This window comes from Notamacropus eugenii, chromosome 5 (genome assembly GCF_028372415.1).
Source record: "Notamacropus eugenii isolate mMacEug1 chromosome 5, mMacEug1.pri_v2, whole genome shotgun sequence".
NCBI classification, from domain to species: Eukaryota; Metazoa; Chordata; class Mammalia; order Diprotodontia; family Macropodidae; genus Notamacropus; species Notamacropus eugenii.
Window position 1 is genome coordinate 230,977,656 of NC_092876.1, and position 27,964 is coordinate 231,005,619.

At 35.6% G+C, this 27,964-nt stretch overlaps 1 protein-coding gene across 1 annotated transcript in view; it reads right to left on the reverse strand.

Moving 5' to 3' along the window:
* Positions 1-27,665, reverse strand: part of FASTKD1 (FAST kinase domains 1) — a 44,516-nt gene extending 16,851 nt beyond the window's left edge. Inside the window, exons 1-9 of the mRNA XM_072612244.1 lie at positions 27,504-27,665; positions 25,921-26,448; positions 20,928-20,996; positions 15,323-15,448; positions 12,850-13,248; positions 6,651-6,761; positions 5,135-5,266; positions 2,212-2,698; positions 398-512 (exon numbers count right to left, since the gene is read on the reverse strand). Of these exons, the coding sequence (XP_072468345.1) occupies positions 398-512; positions 2,212-2,698; positions 5,135-5,266; positions 6,651-6,761; positions 12,850-13,248; positions 15,323-15,448; positions 20,928-20,996; positions 25,921-26,255 (1,774 nt within the window). The 5' untranslated portion in view covers positions 26,256-26,448; positions 27,504-27,665. The remainder of the gene's footprint in view (positions 1-397; positions 513-2,211; positions 2,699-5,134; positions 5,267-6,650; positions 6,762-12,849; positions 13,249-15,322; positions 15,449-20,927; positions 20,997-25,920; positions 26,449-27,503) is intronic.
* Positions 27,666-27,964: the final 299 nt, after the last annotated feature.

Here is a 27,964-nt window from a genome sequence, read left to right on the forward strand (position 1 = left end):
AGAAACAAAGGTCCAGTATATGCCAAAGTATGCATAGTAGCACTCTGTTCACAAAGAAGCGAAAATAAAGAATACTCACTGATTGAGGAATAAGAGGGGGAAATATTATTATGTGGTAACTATTAAGGAGCTCCCAGGATTCAGTCTGGGGAAAGTGAGGTCAAAGTTTAAGTCTATCTTCCATCAAATATGACAGAGGCTAGATTCATTGGGAATGAAGAGGAAAGAGTATAGTTTATAATACACATTGAATATGGATAGAAATTGACCCAAACTGATTTTTAAAAGTACTCAACAATGAATTATTTCCTTATGATCAGACTTTGTTGTTGATATTAAAATTGCACAATGAAAACAATCCCCAACCCAACAGCTCGTTTCAACATAATACACCTACTTAAATATGACTTAAGGTGCTGGATGCAAGCTCCAAAGAACTCTTCCTTTTGGGGTGGATCATAGTTAAGGACACTGAAGGGAAGTAATATAGAATGGATTGCCAAAGGATGGATCTGAACAAAAAGAAGAAAGATGTTAAGTTTTAAATATTTATTCAGTAAAGCATCTAGATTTATATAGAATCACATACTTGAAGCTGGAAGGGTTCTTAGAGTATATCTAGTACAACTTTCTAAAGAAGTTTGATTTTTAAAAAATCTACAGTCATATGCCACTTATAAAGATGGTGGATTTCCTGGCATATGGGTCATCTTCTCCTTCATACTATGATCCATTTAGCCACTTCATTACCTAGTTTTTAACTCCATTATTAGTAACACAAGGATCAGAGAAAATGTAAAATCTGGAAATTAATGTGCATAAAACAATAATAGAATTTATAAGTGATAAAGTTCTCTCAGAATTATACTAGATATAATAGATAATACTCCAGTAGACCTACGATGTCATCGATTCAGGATTTCCCTCAAATGAGGAAGATTTCATCTTGTCCACAAAGGAAAAATAAACCAAATACACTGCTAACATTTGCAATACTTAATACTTTTACACAATAAGATTATTAGGCAAGTGGAAGAGGTTTTTTTTAACTTTTAATAGTCAGGACTTATTGTGCTTCAATACAATTATTTTATTCAAGTCAACAATTCTCATATTCAGAGTAAAACTATATCTTACAAAATGCCAGATTAAAACCATAGTATCTCAAGAACCAAAGATAATGTCAAATTTTCAATAGGAAAAGCCATCCTTTTAAAAAAAAAATACACACTAGATGACCTTAATTTAGCAATTGATATTGAATTTTGAAGGTGCAAATAAAAAAGGCAGAAATGACTGAGACTTTTAAAACTGAGAACTAAAATTTGTTTTACTATGCTCTGAAATGTAGTCATTTCAAGACATCTAAAGGTATAATGCTAGAAGTTTTTATTTTCATCTCATCTAACATTAATACGTAGCCTTATTTGAGATTTCACTTTGACATAAATGATCCAGTCTCCAGAAATGAATCCCATTGCACATTGTACATTTATATCATCAAGCAATACTTTAGTTGAAAGGAATGATTTTTATGTTCATCTTTATATGTTGAATGCTACCCAAAAGAATGTAAACTCTTTGAAGCAGAAAACATTTTATTTTTGTCTTTGTGTCCTCAGAGCTTAATGGACTGGGTAGGATTTTCTTACTCATCTTTCTTACCTCATGAAGATACTCAGGAAATTCTTGAGTACTCAAAAGTCACTGGACCAACCTACATTCTTTTCCATTTTCAACAGCTGTTTGGCTACTAATGTGCAACCATATGATGAAGTGACTGTTATTAGATTCTCAAAATCATCACCATGGCAGGTAAGGGCTAGAGCTAAGAAAGCCAGTTTAATTGCTAATAGCAGAAGATGGAGAACTAAACTAGAAATTACAGAATGATTTCAAATGTATCACAAGGATTGAGAATGGCTCTACTACATACACCACACAAAATCCTGTAATCATACTTCTAATAGTTAATATAATATGTACACTACTAGTACCAATAGGAGCTGTGATATTATTATGAGGACCTATGGTGTGGGGATACAGATCATACACAACTAATCTATAACTTAGAGGCACACAGAGGTCATGGTTTACCCAGATTGGCAGTGGGATTTGACTCAAAGCTCAATATTCCACCAACTACAATTCACTGTCTCTACTGGATTACTGACATGAGCTTAACATTAAACGTTGAAATTCAACTAGTACCTTATTGATGTGCTGGACTGTCACAGAAGCTATCTTGTCAAGCACTGGAGCACTAAGGTAGTTAGCCTTGACCATAAAAACTGATAAGTTGGCAACGTTTGTGTGTGTGATTTGGTCACTCAAGCGTTGCAAGGTGACAACTGTTTCTTCAAGAAGTTCTTCCTCAAACCATTCTCCTTGAACATATTTAAGTTCTTCCCACAATTCATTCAAATCATTGGCTTGCTGTAATCTCTGATAACCAAAGGCATTTAACTGTGGAAGAAGTTTGATATTTTTCTGACAAACATTGTCCAGGTATGAACGGTCATGTCGAATCCATGTTGAAAGACATGATGCAAAAGTACTGAGATCACTTAAACTACATTGTGGTAAAATGGATTCCACTCGGGAAAGCCCTGATTCATCCAAATGAGGAAAAGGAAGCTTGGCAATAACACGGACCAGCATAGAAATTTCAGTAGGTATAAAATTATTTCTCAAATGGCTGTAAAAAAAAAAAAAACAAGAAAAAGGACATAACCTCCATTATAAAAAAATAAGAAAAAAAAGGACAAAACCACATAAATCACATTAGACTGAAACAAGACATTTATTAAATGAGAAACAGTTCACTGTTGTCATCTATTATTCTATCCAATGGAAAGAAAGCACCTTGAAGGGAAGTATTGTTTCATTTTTGTTACCTTGTCTAAAGTAATCAATAAGTGGTAGCTGAATTAAATTACACATTATATGTCAACTAGGTAAGTGGTATCAAACTCAGATAGAAATGGGACCACTGACCCACAACTAAGAATCTCTTCTGGGGCACACGCTGACTTAGAAAACCATGCATTAACATTATCTATGTTCTATTGTATTTTAATTTTTTTTGTTACATATTTCCCAATTACGTTTCAATCTGGTTTGGGCTCACTGAGGCAACCAATTTGATTAGATTATGTGGTGGCACAGATCGAAAATACAAAAAAATTTAAGAAGGAAGAAGACAAAAATAAAACAATAATGGGTCATCAAAAGAAACCAGAGATTCATTTGTAGTGGGAAGATGGCTTTTTTTCTATTGAAAAAACAGAAGATGTGTTTTAGGATTAAGAGCGATGTGCTTATGTACAGAAAAGATTTCTAAATAAATTTTCTTAAAAAATCTAAACTATATAAGAAACTGTTAATTTTTTTTCAAAAAGTAATTCCAAATTTGAAAAGACAAAGTGGAATAGTGAACACAGACAGACAGGCTTGGAAGAAGGAAGACCCTGGGTTGGGTCCAGCCCAGCCTCAGATACGTACTAGCTGTGTAACCGGGGGAAGTCGCTAAATCTCTTGTACCCCTGGCAACTCACTAACAGTTCAAGATCTGCATTGGTAGAGGGAATTTCTGCACCAGGAATGTTCTAAAGCAATGAAATCAGATCCAGATAAAAAAGAAAAAAGAAACAAAAAGCTTTCCAATCTAGCTACAATTAAACAGTATGAACAGATAATTTTCAGGAAATATATATATATGGGCAATAATCATTTTTAAAATGTTCAACCTTGTTAATAATAAAAGAAATGCAAGGCAAAACAATGCTGAGGTACCACCTTTCACCTATCAACTTTGTAAAAAATAAGTAAAGTCAATAACACTCAATGTTCAAGTTTGGCCCCAAAGAAGAGGAGAAGATGGTCCCCCTGCTCATCCATACAAGTGAAAGGTCCATAAGTATGGAACACTGAAAATAAGATCTTTTTTTTTCCTTGATGGTTGAGTTTGCAGAATTTTTTTTTTCTTCTTCTGCTTAAAAAAATTCTTTGTTATGAGGGATGACTCTAATAACAAGAAAAAGGAAGGAGACAGGAAAATCTGGGCAATATAAAAACAAAAGATATCCACAAAAACTGATTTTAAAAACTCTGTGATGGCAAGATTGTGGATAAACATATACTTATTCATTGCTAATGGAATTGCAAATTTGTAGGATTTTCTTTTTTGAAAATCTGGAAATCTGTGGCAAAAACTCAAAAATGTACAAAGAAATAAAAACCTAACTCAAAAACAAAAATGTACTAAAAAAATTCTATTTTTTTTTTGCCACCTAATAATTCTAATGTTTAGATATACTCCCTGCAAATTTTATCAAAAACAAACAACAAAGGCAGGTGGTTCAAAGATTTTCATAGCCTTATTATTTTTTTTCTGAAAAATATCCAAAAATAAGCAAGCTGATAGAATGATGTAACGGAATGTTATAACATAATTAAGACCAACAAATATGAGGAATATAAGAAAATCGAGAAGACCTTTATGAAAGAACATTAAGTATAAAAAAAAGCTAGAAGAAAAAGTGCCTACTATGACTACACTAAGGAAAATTAAATGAAAACAGAGACTGCTGATGGAGATTTAAGTGACCAAAAAAACTTAAAGACATTTTATAAGCTGAAGTTAAATTCACTTAAATGCAAATAGTAACAAAGTGAAGTCAGTCTGATGTACAGTTGTTGAATATTATGCTTATAACAAAGTTAAAAAAAAAAAATCAAGAAATCAGATCAGCTTGGGAGTAAGCCCTGAATCTCTTACTATATGGCAACCAAGGCCTGACAAAACACACCAATCATAGAATATTGTCCAGGATAGGTGAGGGGTTGGGGAGTCATCAGTTTGACCCAACATGAATCACAGAACTCCAGGAACCACCTCATCAGAACCCTTAAAAGTTGGAACAACTATTTTCTTATTTTCATATTATCATTTTATAATATTCATAATAAATAATATTATGCCTTAAAGGTCCTCAGGGTGACCGTATTTTTAGTCCCAATAGATTCTGCCCTCAAAATGAGACGTCACATTTGAATACAGCTAAACTGCCAAAAGTTCTGTGGGTGGCTTATCATATGAAAACTAAAACAAACAATTTTATTTTAAACTTACCTAAGTAGGAATTTTCTGAGACTCTTAATAAACTCCAAATTATGAAACTGCAAGTGAATCAAGGCTGTGGTTATCTTTGCCAGGTCCACTGGTTTATAGACATGCAAGTATTTATGTAAGACAGAAGCAATTCTGAAAGCAATGTCAAACAACGATGATTATAATAAATTCTTCATTTTTGGCAGCTTATACTAGACACCAGAAAAGTATCTTGAATTCAGAGCTAATCCCAAACCGAATGTTGCCATTAAACTCAATTCTTCCAGTCAGTAATCTTACCAGAGTTACTACTAAGCAGCACAATTGAGTGCCTTTTCCCCCTCTCCTTCCAGGCATTTCTCTGATAAATATGATCAAAAGCATTTAGGTTGCCCCAAAACAAGCATGATGAGAGAGAAAAGATATAAATAATCAACAACCATATAATAAGGAGTTGATTCCATTTAATTAACATTAAACAAACTATACATTTTCTCTTGTTCTAAATTCTTTTATTTAATTAAAGAGATAAATGTGCATGAAAATGTCAAGGTCACAACACTAGTAGATAATTAATGGAAACTCAAAGTCTGTGTGGCCATGAATTTCCTTTAATAAGGACCAATACTTTGAAAATGAGTGCCCATGTCTTTTGTTCTCTACATTTGCCTACATTATGATGTTCTTTTTGGATCTAAAAGCATCTATAAATCAGGAAATTATGGATAATTGTTGCTGTTCTCTACTATGCAAAAGAAAATTATAAAATAATCAAAGGGCAGTTCTCCACATGCCTTTGAACATACAAAAAGGGTTGTACTAAAGGACACGTATTCTTCTTGAAATCTTAGTAAAAGGACAATTCAGTTATAGTAGCAGAAATTAAAAAGAAAATTACTCCCACATGCACAAAAATATTTGTAGCAGTTTCTTTTTGTGGTGGCCACCAACTAGAAATTGAGGGAATGCTCATCAATTGGGGAATGGCTGAGCAGGTTGTGGTATATGAATGTATGGGATACTATTGTGCTGTAAGAAGTGACGAACAGGAGGACTTCAGAAAAACCTGGAAAGACTTATCTGAACTGACTATGAGTGAAGTGAGCTGTCAGGAGAGGACAGCCACAGCATGCAAGGACTGTTTTTAATAGACTTAGCCCTTCACAGCAATGCAAGGACCTAAAACATTTCCAAAGGACTCGTGATGCAAAATGCCATCCACATCCAGAGAAAGAAATGTGGAGCTGGAATGCAGAATGAAGCAGACTCTTTTCTCCTTTGCTAAGTTTTGGTTTTCTCGTGCTTTCTCCCATTCATTTTAATTCTTCTATGCAACATGACTAGCACAAAAATGTGTTTAATAGGAATATATGTGTAGAACCCATATAAGGTTGCATACCATCTTGGGAAAGGAGGTAGGAGGGAAGGGGAGAAAATTTGGAACTTATGGAAGTAATGGTTGAAAACTGAAAACAAATAAATTTGGGGAAAAAAACACAATCAAATTAACAATAAAAAAAACTTAAAAGAAAATTACTTTTCAATCAGATATAAATCTTTGCTATTCATTTCTTCCATTGTGACCACTACGGCTAATGCTTGTTGACTTGTCAGTTCATCCATCATCATTTGGAGAGATGACATAAGCCTAGAAAACAGAGGAAAAAGTTGAAAACGTTGAAAAGTTGACAATTCTCCAAAATTGGAAGGGGAAAATTTTTTCAGAAAAAAGGAAAGAAATAAACTTCTTCCTAAGAAAAATTCAATGGATAATCTCATCTCTATTGTTTTTATTTCATATAGTTGGAGAAGGATAGGAATCAATCATTATCTTAGAAAGAAAACAACTACAGTAATGTACAATAGAAATTAAAACCTGTGTATCTTCTAATTTTATAAGTCTCCCTATAAGTCAACAAGACATGTTTTATATTAATACCTTAAAAATTGAAGAATAAGGCTTAGGATATTGAAATAGAGTGAAATAAGGAAATTATTCAATGTGAGCTGGATAAGTGTAGCAAGTAATTCTACAAATTATGAACAGATATGCCTATTATGCCGAACATCAATACTTGCATAGATATCTTAAATGCTGGAACCACATTCTAATAATATGGAAGGAAAATCTGAACATGAAAAGTCTATTTTGGTCACCATCCAAGGGACTTAGTTAATGAAGTATCAAAAGATTCCATTTACATTTTAAGACCTCCTATAAGGCAGTTCCAGAGCGTGGGCTTGGAAACATCTGTTCCTGTTTTGTCTTTCATGTGCAATGCCCTCTCTAATTATCTCTGCCTATATCCAAATTCTATCCCAGATCAAGTATCACCTCTTCCAAAAAGGCTTTCTTAACTATTCCAGTCTACATTGATGTCCCTTCCTCTGAACAAAATATTTATTGTCTATGCCATACAATATAATATTTAATTATCCATTTTACTATTATTTCAAAGTTGACTTGCACATTCTTATCTCCTCAACAACAGCATAAGTTCCCTGTGTTTTCTATTTCTCCTATATTCCAAACAATACTTACACCACTTTATACAAATAGAGGATGTTATTGTTTAACAACTGCTGAATGAAGAGAAGAACTCAGGTATAATTTCATTTAAGCATCACATTCTCACTTCTCTGTCTTCTCCTAAGACTAGATTGGCCTCCCTGTTTCATCTTGATCCATTCTTTCCCAGCACGCAAAGATGAGAAATCCCCTTTCCTCCAAAAAAATCCTCCTTGCTAAACTTAAAAAGGGATAGTGAATGGTCCTCTACAAGGTCAATTCCTATTACAAACTTTTTGTTTAAAATAATTATTATTCAGTGCCATACCTATCAAATGATCGAAAAATTATTTTATAGAGCTAGAAAAAGTGGTAACAGAATTCATCTGGAAGAACAAAAGCTCAAGGATATCAAGGGTATCAGTGGGAAAAGAAAGCAAAAGAAGATGACCTAGCCATACCAGATCCCAAACTGTATTATAAAGTGGTAACAATCAAGACAATCTGATACTAACGAAGAAACAGAATGGTAGATCAGTGTAACAGATTAGGGATAAATTACATTATAGTAAGTGAATATAGTAATTTAGTATATGATAAACCCAAAGACACAAGCTTTTGAAACAAAAACTCATTATTTGACAAAAACTACCGGGAAAATTGGAAAACAGAATGACAGAACCTAGGTATAGAACAACAGTGCAACTGTATACCAAGATAAGGTCAAAATGGGTACATGATTTACACATGATACCACAAGGAAATTAAGAAAACATGGAATAATTTATCAGTCAGATTTATGAATAGGGGAAGAATTTAAGACACAAGTAGATAAAGACATTACAAAATACAAAATAGATAATTTTGAATATGTAAAATTAAAGTTTTTGCACAGACAAAACCAATGCAAAACCAAATTTATAAGGAAAGCGGAAAACTGGGGAAATAATTTTGCCACAAGTATCTCTGATAAAAAGGCCTCACTTATCAAATATATAGAGAACTGAGTCAAATTTATAAAAATATAAGTCATTTCCCAGTTGATAGCCAGAGAATACGAATAGGCAGTTTTCAGACAAAGAAATCAAACCTATCTACAGTCATATGAAAAATGCTCTACACCAAAACTGATTAGAGACATGCAAATTAAAACAACTCTGACGTACCACCTCATACTTATCTTACCCAGCCTATCTGAAAAAGAAAAATGTTGGATGTTGGAGGGGACATGGGAAAACTGGGGCACTAATGCACTGCAGGTGGAGTTGTGAACTGATCCAACCATTCTAGAGAGCAATTTGGAACTATGCCCAAAGGGCTATAAAACTGTGCATATAACTTCAATCCAGCAATACCACTGCTATGTCTATATTCCAAAGACATTCAGGAAAAATAGAAAAGGACCTATTTGTACAAAAATATTTACAGCAGCTATTTTGTGGTGGCTAAAACTTGGAAATAGAAAGGATGTCCATAAATTGGGGAATGGCTAAACAAAACTGTGGTATATGATTGCGATGGAATATTATTGTGCTATAAAAAAAAGTCAGGCAGGATGATTTCAGAAAAACCTGGAAAGACTTACATCAACTGATGCATGAAGTGAACAGAACCAGGAGAACATTGTGAACAGAACCAGGAGGACATTGTGACAGAACCAGGAAAACATTGTGAAAAGAACCAGGAGGACATTGTGACAGAAGCAGGAGAATATTGTGAACAGAACCAGGAGAACATTGTAAACGGAACCAAGGGGACATTGTAAACAGAACCAAGGGTACATTGTGAACAGAACCAGCAGGACACTGTGACAGAACCAGGAGGACATTGTGGACAGAACCAGGAGGACACTGTATACAATAACAGCAATATTGTTCAATAAAGAACTGTGAATGACTTAGCTGTTCTCAGCAATACAACAATCCAAGACAATCCCAAAAGACTCATGATGAAGTATACTATCCGCCTCCAGAGAAAGAACTGATTATTATTTGAATACAGACTGAAACATGCTATTTTTCATTTTCTTTCATTTTTCTTCTTTTATTTGACTCTTCTTGTACAAAATGACTAACATGGAAATGTTTTACATAAGTGCACACAGATAACCTATATCTGACTGTTTACTGTCTCAGGGAGGGGAGACAGGAAGGAGGGATAGAATTTGGAACTCAAAACTTCAAAAAAAAATGCTTAAATATTTTTTTAAAAAAGTAACAGGTAGTTTCAATGCAGCAGTTAAGAAATTAAATGTTCTTTAGTACTGTGGAAAAAGCACTGTATTGGGATTTAGAAGATTAGGAGTTGAATGATGGCCTGGCTATCTGTATAAGCAAGGACAATTTTACCCTATAGGGTAACTTCAAAGTTCTCTCTGATTTAGTTTTCTTGTCTTTAAAATGAGGCAGCTAGAGTGGATGATTCTTACTGTCTCTCAATGGTCTAAACCCTGTGATGTATCCCTATATACATAGATATCAATGTATACATTAATTTAATATATAGATATAGTCATGTAATATGGAGCAGATGTTCTAATTCTAACAAAACTGCAAATAAAACTAAAATTTAAAATAAAATAATTATAAAAACTTAATGATACTCTCAAATACCAATAAACTATACAAATAAATCCCAAATAAAACCATAAAATTCGAACTACCTACAACTTTATTTTAAAGAAAAAATAATGAACGCTAAACTAACCAGAAAATGGCAATAATTTATTTGCTCTAGACTGACTTTATACTCACTTTATAATCTAAAAACAATGTATTGCAACATTAATGAAATATTTTAATTTAATTTTCTTATTTGTCTTTCTGTAAGTATTGATACCTATTTCAGTGCTTGGTCAATTGGTTAAGTCTTGATAGTAGGAGGCAGGAACCAAGTCTAGTTCATATATGCATATCATGCCACACACACAGAAACACAACAGTGTGTTGTGAAAACAGTAAAAACCATTGTTTGGTGCTGAGGATGATAAGAGAATTGGGAGTGTTCGATTTCCAGGGCTCAACGGTCTTGTGCAATATTACATTACGTTCATGAAAGAGAAAAGGATCACATATTTAGGGCTGGAAAGACTTTAAAGGTTATCAAGTCCATACCCTTCATTTTAAAGATTAAAAAATGAAACCTAGGGGTCTTGATTTCCCTAGGGGTGAGGAACTACATGTCGCCCTCTAGGTCTTCAAGTGCGGCCTTTTGAATCCAAACTTCACAGAATAAATCCTCTTAATAAAAGGATTTTTTTTTGTCAATAAAAGCAAAGTATATGTTAAAAATACTCTAGTACAGTCTTTTTATAGGAATGTCAGTGGACAGTAAAATGAAGTAATATGGGAGAAGAAAACTTGGGGAAGAATTTGAGTAGTACTTTGAAAGAGAAAATTGAGGTGAGATAGGGATGATTCTTTGTTTCAACATTTAGTTTCTTTACCCTGAATCATGTTCTATGGTGGTTGAGGACTGTCCCCAGGGTTCTACATTGGTCTGGCTTATGCCACATGTTTCCACACATACAGAGTGTGCCAGCACAGGAACAAGAGTCATAAGGCAGCCTGGCGTTGCACTGCTGAATGGTCCTGTTGGACCTGTTCTTGGTTCCTATTCTTGGGTTGTAACAGTATGATTCCAAGAAGCTGCAGCTTCTGTTCTGTTCTGTTTAGTGGCCATATTCCGGTAAACTGGCTTTGGCAGACGATCTAAGTCAGGTTGAGGGTACTTGATGGGCCTCAAAACTGTCAGTAAGTTAATGTGGGGTCTACCCCAAGGATGTGAAGACTTGTTCAGTGGAACAGACAGATGTGAACATTTTGTTCAACAGGCCATGAAAGTGGGGGAAACAGGTGCCGTGGAGTACTTGGAGCCTGGGAACACATCAAAGAAGTCAAGGTCAACCACTGCATCCTAAGCCATCACCAGTTGACTTCTGTCTTGCCACTGGTCTCAGTGGTTACAGGTTAGTGATGAGGCAGCACGTATAGAAACACTGGAAGTTGTAGTCACAACCCTGCACATAAGGTGGCCCAGAACACAGGTTTCTCAATGGACTGAAGCAGCAGTGGGATTTGGCAGCCCCCTGGGTATCTAACCAGTTTGTTTAAGGACTTCACTGCTCACCCCTTTTATAAAAGGATTTGTTTTGTGAAGTTTGGATTCAGTCAAAGGGACATACTTCAGGGCCTAAAGGGCTACATGTGGCCTCAAGGCTGCAGGTTTCCCACCCCTGTGAGGTCACACAAATTACTACTTGAACCAAGATTTAATCTCATGTCCTCTGACTCCAAATCCAGCATTCCTTCCACTGTTCCATGTCATCCTCCCAATGGAGGCCAGGAACACAGAAACAAACTAAATTCTTATGGTCCCCAAGAAAGCCCAAGATGGAAGCAGAAATCAGAGTGATTTTTTCAGAGATGATCCCAAGATTAAATCCAAGATGTGCAAACCCAGAGTTTCAATTCCAAGCCATCTTGATGTCTGTGTGGCTAAAACTGAAGTTCTGGGTTTATATAAACCAGGATCAATGTTGAGGACTCCTCACACATCAGGCTTTGACTTGTCCTCCTCATCTAGGTTCTCGCTTGAGATCACAAGAATATGGCTGCTATTAAAATCTCCATAACAAAAGCAAAACTGGCCCTCATTTCCCATGCATGCATTCTAGCTAACTAACATCAAAAACAGGCTTTATTTAAACCAACGGGAAATACAAAGGATTTTTGTGCAAAGTACCAAGTCCATTAATAGACATGGTAACTCTCCCATCTCTACTGGGCTTCATCTTTCCAAGAAACCTGAACAATCAACTAGTGTAATAGTACTGCTCTGGGGGTGAGGACCACCCCAACATAGACAAAAGAACTAGAGTTGCTAGCTTTGTTATAATACCCTTCCTCCTGTGAATAGTATAGGAAGGGCCCATTCAGGGAAAAATAGTCCTTTGATATTTTCCATCACATATTTGTCACATCCTTGCATAGGCAGTATTTGGCCAACACTTACTTAGTAGTTATTAGTCATGGTCTACAGATAAGCAGTGGAGAAAGATGTCTGAAATACATTTCCATAGTTACAAAAAACCCAAAATTGCTTTCTGCTCACCTCTACAACATAACTGGGCTTACCGCTTGCCCTCTCAAACTGAGAGGAGAAACTTGAAATTTAACTATCCATATTTTCCCAGAGAAAGAAGCAAAGTATCTTCAGATGGACTTACTGTTTCTCTTCCATTGGTCCCGCCAAAGGTCCCAAGGCAACAAATAATTTTATGAAGTCAGCAGGATCAGAGTAACTTGTAATCATTTTAGAGAGCTTCTCTCTGGCTAATACTTGGAATGGAAAATTACTATACTGCAGAGACTGGTACAGTGCAAAAATAAAGCTGATGGTATCCAAATTCAGATGAGCAGTATTGCTGATGAACACACAATTGCACTTTTCTAATAACGGGTGATGATTATATCGAATATTTTGGAGAAATCGCACTATTCTTATTGAACTATTAAACTGGGAACTGTCCATTGTATCTAAGAGAAGATCTGTTTTGTTCAGAAGACGTTCACAAAAATTCTGTGAGATAACAGAAGATATGTTCACCATTAAGACCGACAATGTCCTAAAAAAGTAAAGAGATTTTTTTTAAGCATTACACATTGTTTTAAGACACACAATCATTTCTTTAAAAAGAATGATCATATTTGAAGAAAAATGGGAAAAATATTGTAGCCATAACATAATGGAATGGTCACATTAAAAAAAACACACGTAAATCAAATCTAAAACAAGAAAAGTTGAAATGATATTTTATTGGGTTCCTGAAACATCTAATTTTTTTCCCTCAGCATTTCTGTGACTGTAATTGGTATTTATGTATCCCCAATACCAAAGCACAGTAAAATACTCCCATTTTAGTGTGTTTAAAAGTGGTTTTCCCACTAATTAAATAGCAACAAGAGAGATACCAATACCTTCAATGTCATTTTGTTCACTTTTTAGAATACACTGCGCTAAGTATGAGGCAGTACTCAATATGAAATGGTCTTGGTTTTATTTTTATTATTATTGCTGTTATGATTGTGCAAAATAACAATAGCGGCTAGCATTTATGTAGCACTTTAAAGTTTGCAAAGAATTTTACATATTTACTCATTTAATCCTCACAACAACTATATGAGGTAAGTGCTATTATTATCCCCATTTTACAGAAGAGGAAACTAAGGCAGACAGAGGTTAAGTGACTTGCCCAGGGTCACATAGCTAATAAGTACCTGAGGCTGGATTCAAACACAAGTCTTCCTGACTCCAAGTCCAGTGCTGTTTCCACTGAGCTACGTAACTTCTCTTCACAGGAAGGCGCCACAGCATAGGGAAAAGGATGCTGGACGTCCAGTCAGAAAGACCTGGGTTCACATACTTCCCTGACATTTCTTAGTAGAGTGAATTGCTATCCAGTAAGTTGATTACTACATCTGAGTCTCAGTTTCCTCATATGTTATCTGGGTGTGATAAACCTAACTCCCATGGTTACTGAGTGATTCAAACGAGATACTTATGTGTAAAGCATTTCACAAATTTTAAAGAGCTATATAAATGTTACTTCTCACCACTGTCATTTTTAAATAAAAAAACTATTTTCTATAATATAAAAGATTTTTAAAAAATTTTACCAACACAGGCATGTGCTGGTCACAAAACCCAGATCTCAGAACCCTGGGCAACACTTTTAAAATATTAATTCCAATAGGTCCAGAAATGGAAAAAATCTCATCATTATTGGGCGAAGTAGGATAGAGAGGTAAGTTACTTTAAACAAAAGGCAACTGATAAATACGATCAGCTACATTTGAGTCAATCATCATAAGAAACAAGTGAGAAGGTTGAGGGTCAGAATAAGTATCTACTGACAACAACTGCACAACATCTAAAGAAAAAGGTCTGAAATGGCATCATAAAGATTTGGTACTTCCCTTTCTTCAACAATCACATCAAATGAATGAAGGCTGATTACCACTCTTAGCTACAATCATTTCCTTGGTTGTGCCTTTTACAATCTCTTTCTTATCAGAATAAACTGCAACTCTGTCACTTATTTCCCAGTAAATCCTGTGTCTCAAAAACTATTCATTTAAAGCACTCCCTTCCATCTTAATTCTTGGCTTGATGCTTATTGACACACCACTTCCACCTTCCTTTCACATACTTATTCTTCCCCTAGTCTCAATCTCCTCAACCCTCCCTCTAGTTTTCCTACTGCTTATCAAAACTAGAACAAAGAAAGCTGAGCATTTTCAGTACAGTCTTTTTAGTCTATTACAAAAATAGATGAGAGAAAGTTTACTAGACCAAACATTCTATAAAGGCAAGGAACAGTGTCATCCCACATAGTCTTCACAGTCCCCACAACGCTTAGAATAGTAAATGGTAGACCCAACTTAATAGTATTTGTTGAAGTGAAAGGAAGTTGAAGGAAGTTCAAGTAACTTTCAGGGATTACTTTTTAATTAACAGAAAAGTCACACCAACCAACAAAATTAACAACTCTTCTTTGCCAATTTTAAAAAGAACTATTTGCAGATGGAATAAATGAGAGATACAATGTGATGGTAAATTATATACATCTTTGGCTGTGTGAGATTTATTCTGATCTTTTGGATTTGGCTGGACTGAATTTCACTATTACCATCTTTTACCTTAAGTCCTGCACTGAATCCAAGTTCCTGTTTAAAATGTCAGCTATTTTTCCCATTAAAGGACTGATATACATCTGTTGGTCCCCAAGGCAGCTGGAGAATTTTGACAGCAATTTAAAGTCAAACCTATTGTATGAAACACACAAGAAATAACATTAGTAATAACCTTTACATAAAGTAGATAATCCAAAACTTAACAAACACAAAGCAATCACTTTTGCTCATCAATGATTAACTTCTACATTTTTCAAAGAGCTAGGACAATTTCAATTCACAGTTATGTATTACAAATGAAAATAAATTCATCTAAAAATATCTCACATTTGCAGTTATGCAACTTTTCTATTTGATATGATATTAACAGAAAATCCAAACTTCTTACTCTGTTTTAAGAGCAAATAATGACCTATTCTATCACACCACACTCACATATTCAATTATTTAAATGGATCTCTGACCTCAATGGTAGGATACTCTATTATTCTAGAAAAGCCTATTTTTGAAGTTAGGACAAGCTGTATTCATTCTACCACAAGAGGAATACCGCCCAGTAATATTTTAAAGCAGCAGTTCTCAAAGTGTAGTCCACGGACTGAAGACCTGAAAAATTCCACCCAATGTGCTACAATTGGTTGTTTTTTTTATTCAACTCAATAAGTGTCTGAATTGAACTGACTTGGTTGCCACAAAGAAAGATGAACAATCTCTGGTCTTTTATAAACAATGTCAACCTTCTGAAGGTGTAGGATAAGCTTTCAGGTGAGGCCAATACTATTTCAGGGGGTAGATGAGGCCAACATGTTTTAATTTTTAATACAGTAAATACTGATAGATACGGTCCACACAAACAAAAGTTTTTGGGGTGCTCAGTCATTTTTAAGAATACAAAGAAACCTGGAGACCCAAAAGTCTGGTAGCCACTACTTTAGATTATGTACCCAACAGAAAAATATTCATTTTTTTAAAGGTGGCTTTAAAAAATACTTGCTTCTCAAATTATGGACAATGAGAAGTTAATATTCATTGGACATGTACATGACAGAGAGATAGCATGTATGTGCTTAATAACTAGCATTAGCTAGTATTTTTCTATAAGTGCTTTAATATGCAAAGAGCTTTATGCTGTCTCATTTGAGGTACAGACTGACATCATTAGATTTTTGCACATGGCCAAGAATTGATATTTCAAGTTATTACTTAGTATTACTTTGAAAAAAATGTTTCCTGACACAAGAACAAAATACCATGGCAGAAAGTGGTCATTACATTATATGCTATTTTGAAAGGCAGAAAAAAACCCAGGAGGAACAGGGCTGCCTTTCTTCAAAATTCTGTTGTACAGAATTTTCTTACTTTCCCCAAAAACATCTTCAATGAAAGGCAGCATGATGTAGCAGACAGAGCTGTGGATTAGGAGTCAGAGGAACTGACTTTTTAATCCTGACTCTGCTCCACTTACTACATGTGTGATCTTGGGCAGGTTCCAATCTCTCTGAGAATCAATTTCCTGTAGCTTCTTCGAGCACTAAATCTAAGATTCTATGGCTGTTTCTCCCAATGGCAGTGATCTCTCAGCACCATTAAAAATATTTTATATGATTGCTACATTACTTACATTATCTTGCTTACACTAAATCTGGAGATAGCATTTAAAGGAAGAGTAAATCTGTGCAAGGGTATTTAGGAAGAAGGTTACCCCAAAATCTGGAAATTCTTCATCACGACCTTCTCCTCATCAGATGGCAATTCTGCAGCTTTTCCGCCAGAGTACAATCTAAGAATCCTAGTATCATCAATTCAGGGCTAAAAGGTGTCTTCCATTCCAACCCTCTTCATACCAGGTTTGACTTGAACTATAGCCTCAAATAATATTATAACAAGACCCAACATCTTGTACAATGCCTGTGGGAGGGACCAACTAAACCTAGTGTGAAGGTGGAGTATGGAGTAACACTAGGGAATGGCAAGGTAGTTTAAAAAAAGAATTCCAGACATTAAAGAAGCTTGGGGAAAATTCTATAAAAATATATAAGTAGAATGGCTTTTATTATCCTTTGGTAAGCTAATAGTTCTGAAATATTTCACTGATGAGACAAATCTGAGCAAATTTTATCTATTCATAATCCACCCCACACCACCCCCACCGAAGAACTACTCCAATATAGTAATTCACATATTTTAAGTTAGCACTACTCCAATTCAAGCATTCCACCACCCACATAGAAGGACTATCTCACCATAGCATAAAGGTAACTCTGGGTCCTCTGAAGCTGCCACAACCAAACTAAAAAGATTTCTAGAATGGATCCAGAGTGGCCAAAGCACAGGACCTGGTGTCAGGAAGACCTGAGTTCAAATTTGACCTCAAACTTACTAACTATATGACCATGGGCAAGTAACTACACCTCTATCTGCCTCAAGTTTTTTCTTCTGTAAAGAAAAAACAAAATAGAAACTATCTCCAAGACTTTTTATGATAAAATGAGATACTTTTTTAAAAGCCCTCTGCAAATGTTAAGGCAACAGGTAAACATTAGCTATTATTATTGTTATTTCACCTGAGGACCAGCCAAGTTAAGTTTGGAAAGGCTCACTATCAGGGGGTTGGCCACCACTGACTGCTTTTTCTTTTTTTCAGCCACAGCTGCTCATAAAGATGACGTGGAGAGAGCATCCATCACAATAAAATTCTTCATTGATTCTGCAAGCGTTAAACTCAGCAAGGGGCCAGTCAATTATGACACTTTAGAAAACTCTGGGACAATGAAGCTTTTCTCATCACCAAACATTGTGTTTTATGGGGAGCTGTATCACTGCTACAAACAAGAACCCCTAATATGATCTTATTCTGCTTAAAGCACATGGCATCTGATTCTCCCGTACCTATCAAGGGAAAAAAACTGGCAGATATCCTTAAAACAGATCAGTTACATAACCACTGGAAAACTGTTGAGAAAACAGACAATGCTTAGAAATAAGTTCTCTGGAAGCTAAGAAATCATTCTGCAGTCAGTATCTTAACAGGCTACTTGAGATGCTAAAGCTATGCTTAGAGGTTCTCTATTCTCCAACCATAATTTACAGATGAAGAAACAAAGGCCCATGAAGGTGAAATGACTAGCCCAAGGTCACAGAGTCAATGGCAGACAAGTATGGCCAAACCTTCAGACTCTTGTTTGCTCTTTTATTTCCACTATACCACATTAAATAATATGGCTTAATTAATTTCATTTGTCAGTAAAATCTTTCACCTTTTAATCTTTTTAATCTTTTGCCTTTCAAATGACCACTGAACCAGATGAAGGGATACACTCAGATCTTTCCAGTGAGAGGCATTCATACCATGGCCTCCATGTTTTTATAAAGGAGGGCATCCATCTCAAATGGTAATTCCATAGCTTTAGATCGGCAAAGAATTTTTACAGCTGCCTCTTTGTGAACTATGACACCATAAAGCGTATCTGATATCTTAGGCCTGAATACCCATGAAAAGATATTGTCCTAATCTATTAGCATTTTTCAGGGCTTACCTTTTTCTAACTGTCTATAGATGGTCATTTTCTCTTCTGAAATTTGTGCAAGCCTGTTCTCTTTAATCTAGCCTAGAGGAAGATGAACATCTAGACCCTGGGAGGGCTGCAGGCAGATGTGATATAATGAAAAGAACAATGAACTAGAAGTTAGGAGGCTCAATTCCCAGGTATGCCACCAACTGGCCCAGTGACCTTAGGCAAATCACCCAGCCTCAGGTTCCTCATGTATAAAATGAGGGGGCTAGAACTGCGGATGACATCAAGGCTGAGGGTCTTAGGTAAGACTTCTTTAGATTACTCTCTCTGGCCTTACCTTGTCATTCTTTTGGGGAAGGAGAGAAAAGATGCTATTGCTTTTTCTTTTCAAAATACATTTACAATGCTTTCAATTAAAAAAGGCCAGAAAATAAAGTCGGAATAGGAAACTGGGACTATCATGTACATCAGGTCGGTTTTAATTTTTTTATTTGTCAGATAGTATATATAATACTGTGAAACCCTGTGCCTAGAGTGTTGCTTTCAGAGCTATGATTTAATGCCTTCAAGACCTACAATAAACACCCTGAGGGCATAGATTGGGGGATTTTTTTTTTTCCTCTTTATAACCCCAGGGGCTGTTATAGACCTTGCACACAGTAGAAGCTTAATAAATGTTGGTAGAAATAACTTACCACAGAAATTTAAATCTGAATGGGTCCTTAGATATCAGACCACCAACCCTTTCATTTTATAGCTAAGGAAATCCGGGAGGTTAAGGGTACAGCCTAAAGCTACACAGACAGAAGTAATAGAGGTGAACTATGACCCCAAATTTTCTGACTATAAATTCAGTGTCCTTTCCCTTTCAATACACTGTAGAGAGGGGCAAATCTGCCTACACCAATCAGGATTACCTTCTGCCTTTAGTCTAGTCTGTTGTTCATTGTCTCCATTGCTACCAACAAGCAACTGCCGATCTCAGATGTTTCTGCTTTTTCTTCCCACTTACCCATTGTTTCTCTTAGTTTATCAGATACCTACAGCAAGGCTGACATTGTTTAAAAAAGACTAGAGAGCATTCATCTTTCTTTGCGGCAATCAAGACAATTCAATTCAAATTCTTATTGAATTGAATAAAAAAACAGCCAATCATAGCACATTGGGTGGAATTTTCAGGACTTCAGCTTTACTGAAGCCATGCCACTTGCTTGGCAGATACTTTTCTTTTAACTACTAAAGACATCTGGGTTCATTTCATTTTTTCCCTGCCAGAGCTACGGATGTTTCTGAAAGTCTAATGCTTCCAAAAGACTGATCTTTCAACAGCTGATATTTTACTATATTTGTACTGTAAATTATTTGTTATATTTATTAATTCAAGCTTTACGTTCCCTGTTCTTAGCTGTAAAAGGGAATCTGTGGAATGCCTGAATTTCTCTCTCAAAACAAATAAAACAAACCCTCAAAACAAATTAAATTGCTTTCTACATGTGTGGCCTTTGATTATTTCCTGTTTTAAAAAAAAAACCTCTGAAATAGAAAAAAAGGCTCCCAACCCCTGCCCTATTATGTCCCTAAAGATTCCAATCTCCTTTAGCCTTCTGGCCACCAAGAGTGTTATTCTTGAAAAGGTCCACCCTAGGTAGGTCTGGTCCCACAGGGATGTAGCTGTTAATAATTCAGGAAGCACATTCAGTGGCTTGAAAATCACTTTAAAAAACAGAAGATGGAATAAGGTTATCTATCCCAAATGCTAAGTCTTTAAAATGGAAACATTCACAGTAAACCAAGCAAATCAATTAGGAAAATATGGCCCTTTTGAAAGAGTTCAACCACATTTTGGATACTCAAGTCATTGGACTGCCAACCAAACATGTATCTTCTGTACTCCAGAATAATAAGCCTGTATTTATGGAACTAGGACACACCTGCCACCTGTTTGTATGCTACTTAGTAATAAAATTTGCCATTAGGCCTTGTTTCTGGCCCCTCAACCCTGTGATAGAGACATTCTTCCTCCCCTCCATAAATATGAGCCCCTGCCAGGAAGAACAAGATAGCCCTCCTCTATGGAAACTACCTACAATACTTGCCTTTCTATCCTCCTCCATCCTTCCATGACCAGGTGCACAATTAAAGAGTCATGGGCCTCAACAGTAAACCTTTGGGATTAAAAGAGAAAACATATTAGTAGCTCAAAAAGACATAACAAAGCAAAACTGAACAAGTTCTTTTTTTCTTACATAATCCATTCCCCTCTTTTATCACTCAATACTTTGCTCCTCTGCTCATTCACTGATGCCTAATAAAGATCTGTAGAGGCAGTATGGTAAGAGCTGGTCCTGCAGTTAGGAAAACAGATTCAATTCCTCCTTTTGATGATGGGTGTGCTGGCAAATGTTTATGGAACACAGGAGGAAAGCAATGTACCCATAAGATTTAATTTTTTCATCTGCCTTGTAAAGTTTAAGTCCCCAAGTATTAGCTACTACTATAACATCACTTGTCACCACCTTTACACATTTATCTCATAGCTTTTACCGAGATATTAAAATATGTGAATGTAACATGTCACACTCTGGAAACTTCATGTGTTCTTTCCAAAAATGTATTATGTCATAAAAGTGAGGAAGACTTACATTCCTTTGCCATAATAACCTAACCTATTCATTGGTCTACCCCTCTATTTCTTATTTTCTGGTAGACTTAACACTTCACAGCAATGCAAGGACCTGGAACATTCCCAAAGGACTCTTGAGGCAAAATCCCATCCACATCCAGAGAAAGAACTATGGAAGTGGAATGCAGAATGAAGCAGAATATTTTCTCTTGTGTTATGTTTTGGTTTTTTTTTCTCATGGTTTCCCCCATTCATTTTAATTCCTCTATGCAACATGACTAATGTGAAAATGTGCTTAATAAGAATGTATGTATAGAAACCATACAAGACTGCATGCCATCTCGGGGAGAGAGAAGGGAGGGAGGGGGAGAAAATCTAAGACTTAGGGAAATGACTGTAGAAAACTGAAAACAAATAAATAAAAAAAGAGGTTCAAAGAAGAGACAAGCACAGCTGCTTGGGGTATATGGGACTATGTTAAGTGATGACAGAAAGACAAGCCTTATTTTGCTATCCTTAATGAGTTCATGAACAGATGTGGTGGGCACATTAGCCCAAAGACTTGCCCCATATAAGTTATGCTAGTTTTTCTTTAAAAGGAATTGAAAATATCCTCAAAATTTAATTAATTCAAGGTACTAAGCCTTGCACTGTTGACTTCCTGGCTGCCTAAGAAAAAAAACCACCCAGAACAAGTCTTCTCTCAGGTTTCTGACCTTGGACCACCATGGGTTACCCAGAAGGAAGGAAGCAATGCTTACCTTAATAATGACTAGACTGTATCCTTCCTTTTGATACTAGGAGTGTCCTCCTCTTATAATAAACCTTTTGTTTTGTAGATGGGTGGGTGTCTCATTCATTTCATTCCAACCTGGAATCTGAGATACCCACTTGACCCTGTGCTAAGCACAAATATCATCTTATTTGATTACTCAACTTGGATACCAAAATAACGAGAATGATTGCTGAGTCATCTTTGTGGATGACCAAGTCAAACAAAAAAGATGTAAGCCATCTTTTACACTGGCAAAATTCTAGAAAAAAAAAAGGGAGCAGTATATATAACACAAAAAGACAGCATGGTTTCATCAAGAAATAGGTTATGCCAGACTAACCTCATTTCCTTTTTGGACAGGATGACTTGACTAATATGGGTAACTGTAGATACAGCTTAGCTAAATTTTAGTGAAGCATTTATTTGACAGAGACTCTCATGCTATTCTTGTGGAAAAGATGAAGAGATATGGACTAGCTGATGATACAATTAAATCAATGTAAAACTGCTTCTATAGCCAGACCCAAAAAGCAACAATCATTGATGGTTCAATGTCAACTTGGAAAGAAGTTTCCCAAGGAAGGCCCCTGGGTTTGAAACAGCTTGGAGCTGTTTCATGTTTATCCATGGACTAGGATAAAAGTATAGGTGGCATGCTTGTCAAATCCGTAGACAGGAGAAAGATAAGACACTGAGAACCGAGAGAAGAGCCTAAAAGATCCCAGCAGGCTACAACAGAAAGCCAAATCTAATATGATTTGTAAAGTGTTATGTGTGGGTTAAAGAAATTGCCTTCCCAAAAACAAGGTGGAGGAAATGTCGCTAGGTCTAGCTCTTCTAAATATAAGCCAAATGAGATATTGCAACAAAGAAAATAATTTGGTCTCAGGCAGCATTTAGACAGACTTAATGTCTAGCAGAAGGAAGGAAGATGTAATTTCTCTGTCTGCTATCTCTGGTTAGACAACATCTGAAGTACGAAGAATCCCATATTTTGTGAAACACATTAGCAGACTGGAAGCACCAAGAGGACAACCAGAATTGGTGATGCTACAGCTAGGTGGTATAAGACATACAATGCTGGGCCTGGAGCCCAGAATATCTGAGTTCAAATCCTGTCTCAGATACTTTCTAGCAATGTGAACTTGGGTAAGTCACTTAACCTCTATTTGCTTCATTTTCTTCAAAATGAGCGTAATCATAGCACACGGTTCCTGTAAATAATATTTGTAGCCTGGCACATAATAGGTACTTGATTAATGCATGTTTTGTTCCTTTCTTATGATCATACTATATGAGAATCAGCTGAAAGAAAGTAGAGAGGTTTAGTTAATTGAAAATTGGGGAGGGGTAAGTTAGGAAGAAGACATGAAAATCTAAAACTAAACACATGAACATCTTTCATTATATATATATATATATATATATATACACACATATGTCTAATCTATCATGGAGAAGGCAATAGACTTGTTATGCTTGGTCCCAGAAGGTGGAACTAACTACAAAGGATGCAGGTTGAAAAGGAACAAACTATGGCTTGATACAAGGAAGAATTTCCTAAAAATTACAGAAGTAAAAAACACTGCCTCAGCAGGTAATTGGTGCTCCCTCACTGAGGGTCTGCAACTGAAGGCTAGATGGCTACTTGTTGAATATATTTATGGAAGGATTCATGTCCTCTGAGTCCCTTCCAATTAAGTGAATCTGTGATTCAGGTCTGAAATGTTGGGCTGGGAAATAGGAAAATGCAGATTTTAAGCAAATCATTTAGCTGCACAGTTAAGCCAGAATAGTAAGAATTGTTTGCCTGATATACTAACCACCTCCAATAAAAATTTTTGTCATCAAATTAGTTAAACTATTAGGTAAAGAGGGGGGTTTATTTTTTCTACCTTTCTCCACAGAGGTGAAAAGGACAGAAAGTACAATCCTCATGTGAAGAAAAGAAAATGTAATTTTCAAAGATGATAAACTATAAGGTTTGCCACAATAATACAACCTTATCAACCAATCCATAGACACTGACTAAATACCTACCACAAGACAGCACTATACCAGATGCTAGAGATACATGGGGGGGAAATGAAATAATCTTTGCCCTCAAGGAGCTTATATTATCATACTAGGGGAAACAACATGGAGACATAAGTGAATACAAAAGAAATACAAGTAGATATAATTTTGCAAGAGGAGGGAGCTGCGGGGGAGAGATCAAAAAAGGCCTCCTGTTGAGGACGGGGGCAGGAACTTCATATATACTTTAGGTTAAACTGGTTTCACAAACATTAGCCCATTATATTCTCAGGGCAACCCTGTGAAATAGTTATGGCAGGTATAATTATCCTAAGCCCTTTGGGGAAAAAAAACAATAGAAAACTTAGCTGGATTACCCAAAGTCCCTAGAAAGCAGCAAAGGCAAGGCTAGTACCCTGGGCTTTTCCCTCCTAGTTCAGGGGTCTTTTTACTATACCATGTTTCATATCCACCCTGGGGCATTAAGCAGTTGTTCATCGTTAGTTACAACCCCAAAATTATCTTCCTGCTTCCTTCTCAAGATGTATAAATCAACTGCATTTCTATATGAAACAATGTTTCAAAAGAAGTAATCATGTAAATGCTACTTACATTAATGGTTAAGCCTCAATTCTGACTAGTTTTTATAAAGTTGTACTAATAAGGAAAGAAGGAATATTATAATGACCTTTTTGCTTTGCAGTCTCTAGGGGTATTTGGGTGGGGGAAGGATATCAAGAACAGAAGACATGAATTAAACTTTAAAAATGTTAGAGCTATTCTGATTTGCATTTCTCTTATTAAAACAACTCTGGAGTTTCACCTTGAACCTAACAAATCAATAAGGATGACAAAAGTGAAGAATAATAAACATGGAAAGGGCTGGAGAAAGGCACATGAATAAACTGTTAATGGAGCTGGGAAACTGTTCTAACCATTCTGGAAAGAAATTTGGAATTATTCTAAAAAAGGACTCAACTGTCCATCGAAGAGCTTACTATAAAGTATGTACCCAGAAAGGAGGTCAAAGACAGAAAGGTCCCATACACAACAACATATTCATAGCAGCACTTTTGGGGGGTAACAAAGAATTGGAAACAAAATAGATATCAACTGATTAGGAAGACCTGAACAAATTGCAGTGCTGGAACGTAATGGAATATTACTGTAGTGTAAGAAGGAATCAAGAATGAAGAATGTAGCAAAACATGGAAATGTGTATATGGACTGAGAGAAAGGGTATTAAGTAGAACTAAGAAATCAATATATACTACAACTATAACAATGTAACTGGAAAAATAAAATGTAACTGAAAGCTACGTAAGTTAATAACCAAGTCCGGCCAAAGAGGAGAGCTGAGAAAATACACTTCCTTCTCTTACCCACAGCAGAACAGGGCTATATGTATGGAACATTATAAATAGTGACAGATAACGTATTCTATGATGAGTCAGTTAATTTTGCATAACTTCTTTTTTCTTTCTTTTTTATTCTTTCTAACAAGGGACAACTTCCTGCCTACTGAGGAGGTAGATGTATTTAGAATTGAAAGTTATGCAAAAAACCAGAGATGGAAATTTTTTTTTAAAAAACTAAGGACAAAGAAAAAGAAACTAAATAAAAATAAAATAAGCTATTAGTACATGTCAACGGGCCTGAAATTCATATTGCTTACCTTAACATAATATACAATACATTCACGAGGGTATCGTCATCCATTAATTCAATGTTATCCTTAGCTAAAATACGAAGAGTGAGAAATTGAGGATGGTCTCTGACATACGGAATATTTCTCATCAAATCGGATTTTTCCTTTTGAAACTGCCAAAGCACTTGACATGCACATCCCACATGTTTTTCTGAGAGCTTGGCTGTATTGTTTCCAACTATATCAAAAATCTGTTCTTCATTCACACATTTATTTATTTGGCTAAGCAAAGGGTCAATGGTTTTAGGTCCACGCTGTAAGAGTCTCCAGAAGCATTCATAAGCAGCCCTCAGACGAAGCATGACGGAAACTAATCACTCTATGTATTACTTAAAGAAATCTAGGAAAAATTTTCTCTCTTTTGCATTACTCTTCTCAAGTAAAGGATATAGTTGTAACCATCACATGAGATAGTTGGTACAAAAATTTCTGCTTTGGCTCTGCGTTTTGGTCTTCCATTATGAATACTCAAAAGTTCATTTCAGTATACAGAACCTGTAAAAAAAAAATTGAATTATCATTGTTATATTTGTGTCATTATCTAATTCCAAAGTTCAGATGGAAATGTTATTTTATACTTGATTTGGACTCATTTTATTCATCAGAATTTAATGCAGTAGAATTTGGCCTCAAACCAAATTTTTTCCCCCTAAACTCTACTTTTTGAATTTGCTCCTAAACCTAATATCAATGGAAAGTTTACAAATTTGGTCATGAAAGCAAAAAAAAAAAAAAAATTCTTTCCTAAGCAAAGGGAATGTTTCCCACTCTATTCTTACAATGCCCTCAAAGAGCTCAAACAATTTAAGCACAGCATTTGGTCTTGGGGAAATCTGCCAATTAAAAGAATGTTTAATCATCAACCAAGAGACCTAAAAAGTCTCGGACAGCAGCAAGATATGGCAAATGAATAAATAAGAATTCAGAATATCTGACACAGAAAAACAAATCTCTGTAAAATATATGCACTGTAAATTGAATTTAAAAGGGATGGGTGTTAGATACTCTATTTATACAGGGAATAGATTGAAATACCTATTAGATGCATATTTTCTCAATCTATGGACCTTCTCCTAAAATAAATTTCTCATTTAGTTCCAATTTGTTTCTAAGGCTTTTTATTTTATTTTTTCAAGAGAAGCAATAGACTGTCACAAAAAAAAGAGAAGGCTATCTGAATCAAGGGAGAGACATTGATTTTTATTTATGGTAAAGACCAATTTACAGTGAGGGTAGAGGAAAACTACAATGAGTCTATACTGCCATAGTAACATATCCTTTGCTTTTAGATCCTGACAGTCAAAGATTTGGAAAGCATTATTTGGTAATAAAAAGCATTTGCATTTTTCCCACTAATTAAATGGATTACAAAATTATCTACAGAACCACAGAATCAAATGATTAGATTCTTGACACTTTTCAGTCCTATCTGACTCTTCAAGATCCCACGTGAGGTTTTCTTGGCAAAAATAGTAGAGTGGTTTGCTATTTCCTTCTCCAGTTCATTTGATAGATGAGGAAACTGAGATAAACAGGGTTAAGTGACTTACCCAGGGTCACACAGCTAGCATCTGAAGCCAAATTTGAGAAATTTGAGTCTTCTTGACTTCCGGCCTGGTACTCTATCCACCATGCCACCTAGCTGCCTGATTACATTCTTGGTATTCAGTTAAATCTTGCTGTGTCTGCTGTGTGTTCTTTTGGACCAGCCTATGGCTCAGTGCTTGGAATCCTTGAAAGGATTTCTGATAAAGTAAAAACAAAGAATTTTTTAAAAAGGAAAAAGAAAATGGATAGACAATTGCTAATACTAAGTTCCTAGGATACTAGCTTTAGAACTGAAAGGGATCTTACAAGTCATTTAGAATAACATCCTCACTTTAAAGGTTTAGGTGAGATATATGAGATACATATTATGCTCATTTAAACTATTAGGAAACTGAGGCTCAAAGATGACTTGCCTACAGTGACACTGGTATTCAAAACCAGATTTCCTCACATCCAATGACCA